At 37.4% G+C, this 12,313-nt stretch overlaps 2 protein-coding genes across 4 annotated transcripts in view; one reads left to right on the plus strand and one right to left on the minus strand.

The window, feature by feature from the left end:
- Nucleotides 1-12,313, plus strand: part of ACKR4 (atypical chemokine receptor 4) — a 45,420-nt gene that overhangs the window by 26,527 nt on the left and 6,580 nt on the right. The gene's annotated exons all lie outside the window — the stretch shown is intronic.
- The window catches only part of ACAD11 (acyl-CoA dehydrogenase family member 11), an 88,683-nt gene that overhangs the window by 18,788 nt on the left and 57,582 nt on the right, over nt 1-12,313 (minus strand). For all 3 annotated transcript variants that reach the window (XR_004349574.1, XM_032629600.1, XM_032629601.1), the window contains 4 exons: nt 5,605-5,671; nt 4,668-4,753; nt 1,538-1,609; nt 506-660 (listed from right to left, as the gene is read on the minus strand). Coding sequence is in view for 2 of the 3 variants with exons in the window: in XM_032629600.1 (XP_032485491.1) it covers nt 506-660; nt 1,538-1,609; nt 4,668-4,753; nt 5,605-5,671 (380 nt within the window). In the remaining variant the exon portion in view is untranslated. The remainder of the gene's footprint in view (nt 1-505; nt 661-1,537; nt 1,610-4,667; nt 4,754-5,604; nt 5,672-12,313) is intronic.

Raw genomic sequence — 12,313 nt, forward strand, 5'->3', positions numbered from 1 at the left:
CAAATGCTGATCCCATTTCTACTTGCATTTCTCCATTGACAGGAATCTCACTTCTTTTTAAAGCAGTCCATTCCATTTTTATATCTCTCTTATTTCACTGAGTTTTAGGCTATTTTCCTATATCTCTCCACTTATCTGTCCTAATTCCTTCCAGAAAGCCAAAGGACAAGGCTTCCTTCCTCCTTACAACAGCCCTCTCAATGTCCACAGAGAGGGCTACTGTACGAGGTTCTCTAGAGAATGAGAGTCTGGGAAAGTTGAAGGAATTGTCCACACTCTGTGTGCTGAGGTGTTGAAGCACTTAAAGAGTTATTTAATCGTTCATAAAGATAACTACCTCTGGTCAGACTATATTTAAATTCAGACATAAATATGTTTTGTGGAAAACATATTTTCTCCTTGTTTATGCAGAGGAAATCTCTTGCTGACCAAGTAATGCTGTTTTGGCTCAAGGTTAGTGTAGTGCATTGGGCTACTATAAATTCAAATAAGTAATTATCCTTACATGTGAATATAGTTTCTTCTTAAAGGCCACCCTTTGTTTTGCCCGTTCACACATGATCTGCAAAGCACGTTCAGCCAAACCTATTGTTCTCATACAGTGGTGGATTCTGCCAGGTCCAAGGCGGCCTTGGGCAATTTCAAATCCCCTACCTTCACCTGTGAGAAAGAAAGGATAACATGACCACAGCCTATTTCTTTTATTATTTACACAAATCCTGAGAAACTAATGAGATGCCCTCAATAAAAATGGCATTCCAGTAGGAAAAAAATCAGTTCTGTAATAAGGTTCACTATACCTTTATGGAACTTTGATTTCTATGTATTTTAAACCACCATCATGAAAAACTTGGATCAAATTTAAGAACTGTGTTTTGAGTACCTACTCTGCATAAGTTGTTAGTGCTGCAATGGTTACAAATGTAGATAAGACACAGACCCGAGTTTAGAACCTAGAAGAGGGGCAAGGATGCTAGGGATAAGGGATATGGAGAGGGACAAGAAAGGCAAAGGAGGGAGATGCTGTCTGTTCATCATCATCAGGATCAGGGGCTTGTTGAGTGGATGAGATGAGGAATACAAGAACCTTCCTGAAAGAGGTGGCATCAGAGGTGTTCCCTGAAGGTTGAGTAGGATTCCAACAAGCAAGAGGATGGAGCCATTCCAGGCATACAGTGTTCAAAGTTATTTATGCTTTTAATGTGTATATGACTTGAATTCAGAAAGTACTGAGGTTTTAGTAAAACAAGTAGAGGCTTGAAGATCACGTTTTAGGAAAAAGTGTGTTGCTCTGAATTGTATAACTTTTGTATTTAGCTGTGTTTTCAACTGATGTGACACCACATCAAATACTTAAATAAAAACTTATTATTCCATGTAAGAAAATCCACCAAAGGAAAAAATTTTCCTTTATAAATGGAGTAAATAAGAGGGGAACGTATCTAAATTATGGTATACTTCGTATCTTTTCCAGATTTAGACCTGAAAATATTTTAAAACAAAATAATAGAGAATCATTTTTCCAAACTTATCTCACCTAGTATTAGATTGGTGGCAGGAACTCGCACTTGATTAAAATGGATCTCAAAGTGTCCTCCATGGAAATTGTCTATAAAATAGAGAATAAAATTTTCAAAAGAAAATGAATTGACCATAAAACAGTCACAGATAATTAATCTATTGAAATATAATTACTCAAAGATAGTGGAATTTAAAGGCCTCATATGTCATACATTCCTAGGTAGACCAGAGCCCTGAACCCCCAGCACTGTGTAGCCCAGAAAACTTATCAACTGTTTTAGAAATTTTAAGAGATTTTAGATATCATTTCATCAAGAGGTTTCTGAACTCATTCTCTGAAGTTGTAGAGCTATGAAAAAGGAAGACGGCTCCACAGCTCTGATCAGACTATTTTATTATTGTTTTACTATTGCTTCTTCTTTGAAATTTTTTATATATGGGCTTCCAAAGAAAATTCTGCTTGGGAAAAAAAAAGTTCCAATGATTCAAAAATTGAAAGTGAATAATGTAATTTAAATTTCTTGTTTGACCATTGTGGAAACCAATGCCTGATGATGTGAAGAACCTGCTTGAAGGGACAGAGCAGGTTCAGCATTAGAGACAAAGCTGAGGCTGGGCCTTCAGGTATGTTTGCTCCCAGTCTAGGCTTGTTCACTGTGTGTTTGCCTCTTGAAAATGCTGGCATGTGACTGAGATTGGGAACACATTCACATTTTGTCTTTATATCAGCCCTCCTCCCTGCCAAATTCTTCAGATAATCTCATGCTAACTCCACACCCTTTCCCAGTCAGAATAGATATTAATAATCAATTATGTCCACACTGTTTCTTTTGGCCTTACATGGATCTGGCAGGATCAGGGGCTTGTTGAGTGGATGAGATGAGGAATACAAGAACCTTCCTGAAAGAGGTGGCATCAGAGGTGTTCAGAGGCACAGGGAGTTGGAGAGGTGCTGGTGAAATTGTCATACTGAAATTTCAAACATAGGCTCTACAATGGAGGGTATCCGTAGCCAACCAACATTATAAACTCATTTTGGTGGTCTTTCAGGCTGTTGCTCTGCAACCCAGCGACTTCCCATGCACAGTTTGCTCCAGTGAGCTTGTTTATCCCCATCTTGCCAACACTTTTCTTTATAATTCAATCCTTTTTTTTTTAGTTAGTTTTTATTGGAGTATAATTGCTTTACAATGTTGTATTAGTTTCTACTGTACAGCAAAGTTAATCAGCTACACATATCCCCTCTTTTTTGGATTTCCTTGCCACTTAGGTTATCACGTGCATTAAGCAGAGTTCCCTGGGCTATACAATATGTTCTCATTAGTTGTCTGTTTTATACATAGTATCAATAGTGTATATGTGTCAATCCCAATCTCCCAATTCCACCTCCCTCCCCCCTCCCTTGGTATCCATACATTTGTTCTCTATGTCTGTGTCTCCATTTCTGCTTTGCAAATAAGATCATCTATACCATTTTTCTAGATTCCACATATATGCATTAATATACAATATTTGTTTTTCTGACTTACTTCACTCTGTATGACACTCTCTAGGTCCATCCACATCTCTACAAATGACCCAATTTCATTCCTTTTAATGGCTGAGTAATATTCCATTGTATATATGTACCACATCTTTTTTATCCATTCATCTGCTGATGGACATTTAGGTTGCTTCCATGTCCTGGCTATTGTAAATAGTGCTGCAATGAACACTGGGGTGCATGTGTCTTTTTGAATTATGGTTTTCTCAGAGTATATGCCCAGGAGTGGGATTGCTGTGTCATATGGTAGTTGTAGTTTTAGTTTTTTAAGCAACCTCCATACTGTTCTCCATAGTGGCTGTATCAATTTACATTCCCACCGACAGTGCAGGAGGGGTTCCCTTTGCTCCACACCCTCTCCAGCATTTACTGTTTGTAGATATTTTGATGGTGGCCATTCTGACAAGTGTGAGGTGATACCTCATTGTAGTTTTGATTTGCTTTTCTCTAATAATCAGTGTTGTTGGGCATCTTTTCATGTTTGCCAACACACTTAACCTGTGGGTGCATTCTCCAGCTGCAGCCTACAGAAAGTGATGATGCCAAATGTTCCATAAAACTGCAAGTCTTATATCCACTACTTGAGTATTTTCATTAGCCACTTTCAACAATAAACAGAAAGCCAGCATCACCACAAAACCTGAAGTTCAGTAAACTTTTTCATAACATTTATCACTGGCTGACAGCTATATAACTTCTTATTTACATGTTTGATTTATTCTCTGTCTCCTTCCCCCAGCATGTAAGCTCCACAAGGGCAGAGATCTTGGTCTACTGTGTTCACTAATGTATTTTAAGTACCTGGAACGGTGCTCAGCACTCAACAAATACTTGCTGAGTGAGCAACCTGATTGGCAAGGAAACAGTGAACATGAGCCTGAGCAAAAGTATCCTTGCTTCTTAGAAATTCCACCCAAGGACAGAAGGAAGGAAAAGTTTTGCATTCAAATCAGTCAAAACCCATTGCTTATTAATAGCTCTTGAGGTTGATTGACTAAGAAAGCTAAACTTGAAAACAAAAATGAATGTTACCATGGGTTACCTAGATTTAATTTTCCAGGTGTATTTCATTAATCTATTCTCCTGGATGATGAAGAGAAGACTGGTAGACAGAGTCGTTATTCCTTGAATACTAGTCTGCCCTTTCCCAAAAGCAAACAAAACGTGGTAGAATGCTGCACCACCTCTCTTTTTATTTGTTCTATTCTGAACTCCACTCGTATTTTTATTAAGCGTCAAAAAATTTCTAAGAACCCATCTTGTGCATTAAAATGCTATCTGGGGACTTCCCTGGTGGTCCAGTGGTTAAGAATCCACCTTCCAATGCAGGGGACGTGGGTTTGATCCCGCGGGGCAACTAAGCCCACGTGCCGCAACTACTAAGCCTGCGCTCTCTAGAGCCTGCGCACCACAACTAGAGAGCCTGCCCACTGCAACGAAAGATCCCACATGCCGCAATGAAGATCCTGTGTGCCACAACTAAGACCTGGTGCAGCCAAATAAATAAATATTTTTTAAAAAATGCTATTTAGTCCCTTCAGTGTTACTGCATATTCTCGTCTTCCTGCTTGCAAATACATGGACAGGTTGATTGAGTACTTACCCAGGTAGCCAAAAACAGACAAGGGCCTTATTACTTCTACTCCAGGTGTGTTGATGGGAACAAGAATCATGCTGTGTTGTTTGTGTCTGGTCAAAAGAAAAACAGATGTTAGGAAAAGTGTGCTAAGTAGAAAAATAAAACAGATGTTAGGCAGAGTCTCAACTGTCATTTTTTCATTGTTGTTATCATGTAATTATGTAAGCAATGATGTCTGGAATGGGAACTGTGTAAAAAACATACATTAAGTACATTCAGATGCAGGCTGTGATCTGGAACAATGATGATTTTAAAATATGTGAAAGTTATTTAACTGAGGCTTCTCATTGCTCAAAGTGGTAACTGGCAACTGATATTCAATACACTAAACATTTCAAAACTATTGCCTTGGATCTAAATGTCTAACTTACAAACAGTTTTGAAAAATTTTATATATCTTATAATCTGATCCAAACAGCTTTGAGGATTCAGCAACACTTTTTTTTTTTTTTTTTTTTTTTGCGGTATGTGGGCCTCTCACTGTTGTGGCCTCTCCCGCCACGGAGCACAGGCTCCGGATGCGCAGGCCCAGCGGCCACGGCCCACAGGCCCAGCTGCTCCGCGGCACGTGGGATCCTCCCAGACCAGGGCACAAACCCGTGCCCCCTGCATCGGCAGGCGGACTCCCAACCACTGCGCCACCAGGGAAGCCCCAGCAACACTTTTAATACAGGAAATTCCACAGTGAAGAATGTAGAGCAACACTCCCTAAAACGTTTTCTAAATATATGTTTTAGCAAAATAATTGTGAAATACAAACATGTGACATTTAATGTCATAATATATTTTATATTATTATGATTTGTGAGCCCAAATGGTGCGTTTTAAGTAAATTAAGTGGATACAGAGAAAGACCTACTCTTATTCCTCATAGATTTCTCAGTCACTATTGTTTTATTACCTGGTTACACAGTTATTGTTACTTTTTCCCATAACAATTGCAATTTTGCACTTTGGATTCCCAGCTCCTAAAACCAGAAAGAAAATGAGAACAATACATCATAAAAAGAAAATTTTAGCCTGACATTTCACCGTTAAAGTTCTAATCTTTCTAAGTTTACCTCTGGGAAAAGAAACAAACAAACATACAGGAAGAAAACCCTTAATTCATTAAAAAAAATAGTGCTATGTACAAAACTGTATATCACCCAAGAAAAATCACTAGCCAAGGCCAAGAATGGACTTCTCAATGAGAGCTGCTGCACGAAAATAACCAGAAGTCAAAGAAGCCATGAGGGACTTCCCTGGTGGCGCAGTGGTTGAGAGTCCACCTGCCGATGCAGGGGGCACGGGTTTGTGCCCTGGTCTGGGAGGATCCCACGTGCCGCGGAGCAGCTGGGCCTGTGGGCCGTGGCCGCTGGGCCTGCGCATCCGGAGCCTGTGCTCCGTGGCGGGAGAGGCCTCAGCAGTGAGAGGCCTGTGTACCGCAAAAATAAAATAAAAATAAATAAACAAATAAATAAAGAAGCCGTGAAAGAACTGCAGCCCTTAAGACAAAATGACAGCTCTCCCATTCATACCATTTCAGACATCAGCATGCTAGAAAGGTTGTGAACTTCTTCTAGCATATTTCCTCCTGTTTAGATCCCATATTTTCTGACATATGGACAAGAAGTACTAAAACTCATGATATTTACTCCCCAACCAGTGACTGAGAAAGACCTAATTTCCCCAGCCATGGGGCTGGGTGAGGGTGAGTCTATTTGAGGATTTCAGTACCTATACCAGATTACATCATTTGCCCTAGTTATGCTATGGAGTAGCTGAAGATTGTTTACTTGGAGCTGTCCACATATGTGAGGCTCTGATTCCACCTTCAGTAAGCCTAGGTTTCCATTCATTGATTTATTAAGGGTTAAAATTTGAAAATATAAAGCTATTTTCATTTTAATGTAAACTTTTATTTAACTACAGTTTAAGGTCTATGGCAATTCCCCAAAGGGGCCTTCTTGCAAAAAGTAAGTTTCATTTTCACCAGTCTAAGCACCTAGTCCCTCAGGGAAACTACCATTTAACTGGTGTTCTAATTATAAGACTGCAAGCAACTGGGTCAGATTAAGTTAAACACATAACTTCTTATAAAAAGTGGTTTTAGGAGATGTGAAATCATATGAAGATAAAATCTGAAAGAAGATTTCAGAACATCAGGATGATTCAAATGGTAGATGATAATACTTAAATTACACTGTGCATCTTAACTGAAATTTCTTATCTGAAAACACTGGGCTGGGGGAATTTTTTTTGCCCTTAAGTCGTCCTGGCTCTGCAATAATATGTAATCATGCTTTGATTCTTAGCTAGAAATTATTGAGAAAAGAGTCTTTTCCAGAAAGGCTTACTTTTAATTTTTCAACTGGATATTTTTCTACTTGGGGTTTTTGAGCTTTTACTCGTAGGAAGACTTGAGGCCCTTAGGCTGAAGAGTCAGGCCACTTGCCCCATATAACACATTGTCTCCTTGGTGGGTGTACTTCTGAAAATCAGATTAGGACATAATGGTATGACTTGGGGTTCATTTTCATTACAGATCTTTTCTTTGTTTACTTCCTATCCTGGTAATCAAGAACATTTTGGGTAAATCTTTTAAGGTTTCATGGATTTTAATTCTAGATAAACAGAAGCTGAATCCTTCAAAAGTAAAATCTTCTCTACAATTCCCTCAAACCTTAACCAAAAGCCATCTTTTTCCAATTCTGTATTTCTCTCTAATATTTCCCAATAGTATTTCTTGTCTTGCTCTTTCTATCATAAAAAATTGTTGTCACAGCTTTATGTAAGTGCCCAACAGATTTCAGATATCAGGTAAATTTTGAAGAAACTCAAGAAACAAGGCAAATAATTCTTTAATTCTGCTTTGCTCAATCTAATATGGAAAACAATTCAGATTCTTAAAAGATAAAACTTCTAAATTGGCTCTCCTTTTTGGGGTCATTAAGTAGAGGAAGTAAGGGTGAATATATAAGCTGTAAATTTTGAAATATTTTGATTTAACCTTGATGTTTCAGAAAATGGGAAAACTCACAAATATATCATCTCATCTTAGCTACAAGCATAATTTGGCAGGTGCAGCAACAGAAATGTCCTTCCTCTAAAGGGAGTTTTTGTTCTCATGTTATTTTAGTTAATGAACAGGATACCAAATGTCATAAATTAAATATATTAAAGGAAATCTGAATAGACCAGAAAACATCTAAATATATCTGCTGTGTCACAGGCCTTCATGAATGAAAACAGATGGCATAGATAAGATAATTTTGTTTTTAATCCAGACTCTGTGGTATTTCAAGACTGTTCAAGTGCCAGGATTAAGTCAGGCTGAAAAGGACATTTTACTGATATTTGCTGATGAGTTTTAATTTCACAGGCTCTTACAACCACATGGTTATCAAACAAAATCATTCTCTAACACAAGGAAAGATGACAGGTAGAGAAAAACATGACTATTGGGTATGGATATGGTCTGTAACAATAAAAAAATGTGATATAAACAATAATATAATGTGAAGTGCAGTTAGCTATGTACAAAGTCTCAAGGTTATTTCTTCTACCAACATTGAACTTCTGAGGTGAAATACTTAAACTTCATTTGGTCTTAGCATTAATATTAATACTTAGTTTTAATTCAAATACGAATAAAAAACCAATATGAGTTAAGTAACATTTTACAATGAAATTTCCACTTGTTAAAAAAAAGAAATAGTTTATCATTCGGTTAAGAAAAAAAACAATCTCATGTGTGCCCTTGGAATATGTGCTATTATTAATAGGGGAAACAACCTTTGAAATTCACTTACTCTACTGCTAGGAAGGTTTACATTTAATAAGTATTCAATAAATGTTACATGCTATCACTATTACAAAATATAGTTGGATCAAAATCAGGTCAAAATAGATCAGAATTGAAAATTTTTAAAAAATTTAAATAATCAAGACATTAAAGGGCTTCCCCGGTGGCGCAGTGGTTAAGAATCTGCCTGCCAATGCATGGTACACGGGTTCAAACCCTGGTCTGGGAAGATCCCACATGCTGCGGAGCAACAAAGCCTGTGCGCCACAACTACTGAGCCTGTGCTCTAAGGCCCATGAGCTACAATTACTGAAGCCCACGCACCACAACTACTGAAGTCCACATGCCTAGAGCCCATGTGTCATAAAAAGAGAAGCCACCGCAGTGAGAAGCCCGTGCACAGCAACAAAGACCCAATGCAACCAAAAATAAATAAATAAATTTATTTATTTATTTTAAAAAGACATTAAAAAAACTAGAAGAAAAAACAATTTAGTATCTATGAAATCTCTGGATGGGAAAGAAATGTTAAGCCTCAAAAATAAATGTGGGAATTCCCTGGCAGTCCAGTGATTAGGACTCTGAGCTCTTACTGCCAAGGCCCCGGCTTCAATCCCTGCATGCAGCCAAAAACAAAAAAAAGAAATCAAAGGAAAAAGATTGACTGGTTTATCTGTATAAAATTATTGTACAGTAAGAAACAAAATTAAAGCAAAAAACAATTTAGGGAAAATATCTCACACATAGCTGGCAAGGGCAGGGGAAGGGTACTGAATCTGTTACAAGTCATTTAAGACAGCAAGATGGTAGTGGAATAACACATTCAACTGGCAACGTTCTAGGGAAATAGACACTTCCATATATTATTGGTGAAAGTGCAAAGTAATACCATTCCTATGTAGTACAATCTGGTAATATCCATCAAAATTACAGATCCATTTATCCTTTGATCCACCAATTCAACTTCTGGGATTTATCCTACAGGTATAGCTGCTTCTGAATGAACTGACAGATGTAGATTATTAACTGTAGTAGTATTGTTTATACTTGCAAAGAATTGGGCATAAATCAATATCCATCAATAGGAGACTATTATACGGTATGTCCACATAATGGAACCCTTCTAAAAAGAATAAGGAAGCTTTCTATGCACTTAATTGAAAGAACTCTAAGATTATTCTACAGAATGCTATCTTCAGTGTAATAAGAAAAGGGATAGTTATACATGGTTAGTCCCATTCTTCAACATCCCTCAGTAAGATTAGATTAAGTGCAGTTTCATACCATATCTATAAAGATGCTCTCTATAACATTATTTGTAATAGCAAAATGCTGGAAACATTCAAAGTCCTATAGCAGTAAGGTAAGTCAAATTATGATAATCCACATAAAATATTATTTAGCTACAAAAAATGTCATTTATAGTGAGTTTGAATAACATGAAAATGCTTAAGCAAAAATGCTAAATAAAAAACTCATATACAATATGAATTCAATATGTAGTACGGACACTAAAGAGTAATCATAAGATTATTAAATAATGCTCAATTTGTATCTTAATATCGAAGACATTTTCAGTGAAAATGTAAAATATAGTTTAGTCAGATTGCTTCCCAAGCACCTAATACCGAGAAAAATGGCACTACAAGAAGAAAATGAGAAATGGGTGTGGAGAGAGAGATTCTATAGGAACAAGGGACATTGCTATGTTAGGACCGGTGAGGAAGGGTGAGAGACAATTTAAGGTGAGAAGCCAGTTGGAATAAACTTATGGTGGAAGGCAAGTGGAAGAGAGGTACAAAAAAAAAAGGTGCTAAAGAAGCATCAAGTAAATACTTTGAAAAGTTGCCTAAGGTAAGTGATGCCTTTCCCTATCCTCCAAGCTTTATGATTGACTTTCAAATGTTGTCAAGTATTCCCTATTAACACCTCTTCTAGTTCTGTTGAGGAGGAAAATACAGGAAAAGGTCAGTCAGTGAGCTAGTTTCACCATGTTTCATACACAGGTGTGACTCACTATATACTACCAGAGGAAGCTTGATCCTGAGACCCTTTATGCCCCAAGGGCTAGGTATGTGTTTGAGTCAGCAAAAATAATGACCGAGGGCTTCCCTGGTGGCGCAGTGGTTGAGAGTCCGCTTGCCGATGCAGGGGACACGGGTTCGTGCCCCGGTCCGGGAGGATCCCACATGCCGCAGAGCGGCTGGGCCCGTGAGCCATGGCCGCTGGGCCTGCACCTCCGGAGCCTGTGCTCCGCAATGGGAAAGGCCACAACAGTGAGAGGCCAGCGTACCGCAAAAAAAAAAAAAAAAAAAAAAAAAAAAAAAAATAATGACCGAATTGAAAAGATGTAAAGATTATAGCTTTATAACTGATTTACAAGAAGGGAATCCTATTTACAAGAAAGTATGTGGTTGAAAGTACATGGGGGAGGAAATGAAGGAAAAGGACAGATACTTTTAAATATCTATAAATATGTATCAAAATTCTATAATAGATGACATCATGGAATTATACATATGCATAAGGGATAGTATGAAAAAGTAGAAATCGTCTAAGACTAAAGATCTGGATCTAAAATTCCAACTGCATTGCTAAATTTATAAGTCTGTGGAAGATAAGTTACTTAAGCACTGATTGGTTGATTGATTGATTCATTCATTCATAAATTTAATTAGTCATTAAAGAACTACAGCATCAAGGGCAAGTAAAATGGGACAATAATCAAAAGGGAAAGTAGAATTATTTATTAATTCAAAATATTTATTGAGTATCTACTATGTGCCAGGCACTATTCTATATATTTATATATGAAAAATTATACAAAAGTCCCTAATCTGATGAAGCTTATATTCTAATACAGAACGAGATACATTAGACACCAAACACAATATAAATGATATGGTACATTAGCACATGAAAAGTGCTATGGGTAAGGTTGATTGGGAGTATAGGCAGGTGAAGGGTATTTAGTTTATTTATTTAATTTTTGCCCTCTGTTTTATTGAGATATAATTGACATACAGCTCTGTATAAGTTTGACTTACATACATCATGAACATCTATCATCTCACACAGATACAAAATGAGAGAAATAGAAAAATATTTTCTTCCTTGTGATGAGAACTCTTAGGGTTTACTCTCTTAACACCTTCCATATATAACATACAAAAAGTGTTAATTCTATTTATTATGTTGTACATTACATCCCTACTACTTGTGTATCTTATAACTGGAAGTTCGTACCTTTTTTGACCACCTTCATCCAATTCCCTTCCCCTTCCACCTGCCTCTTGCAACCACATATCTGATCTCTTTTTTTTATGTTTGTTTGTTTTTGAAGTACAATTGACCTACAACACTATGTTAGTTCCTGTTAAACGACACAGTGACTGGATATTTCTAAACATTTTAAACTGACGACTACAATAAATCTAGTTATGATATGTCAACATACAAAGATATTACTTATTGGCTATATACCTCACACTATACATTTCATCCCCTGACTCATTTATTTTGCAACTGGAAGTTTGTAATCCTTTTTTTTTTTTGAAAATTTGATGCATGCTATGGACTAATGTATTAAATGTATACATATCAACAAAGATGTATTTGTTTTTATACATTTATTTATTTTTGGCTGCATTGGGTCTTCGGGCAAGCAGGGGCTACTCTTCGTTGTGGTGCCCACGGGCTTCTTATTGCTGTGGCTTCTCTTGTTGCGGAGCTCCGGCTCCAGAGCACAGGCTCGGTAGTTGTGGCACGTGGGCTTAGTTGCTCGGAGGCATGTGGGATCATCCCAGACCAGGGCTTGAACCCG

Source organism: Phocoena sinus, chromosome 4, assembly GCF_008692025.1.
Source record: "Phocoena sinus isolate mPhoSin1 chromosome 4, mPhoSin1.pri, whole genome shotgun sequence".
NCBI lineage: Eukaryota > Metazoa > Chordata > Mammalia > Artiodactyla > Phocoenidae > Phocoena > Phocoena sinus.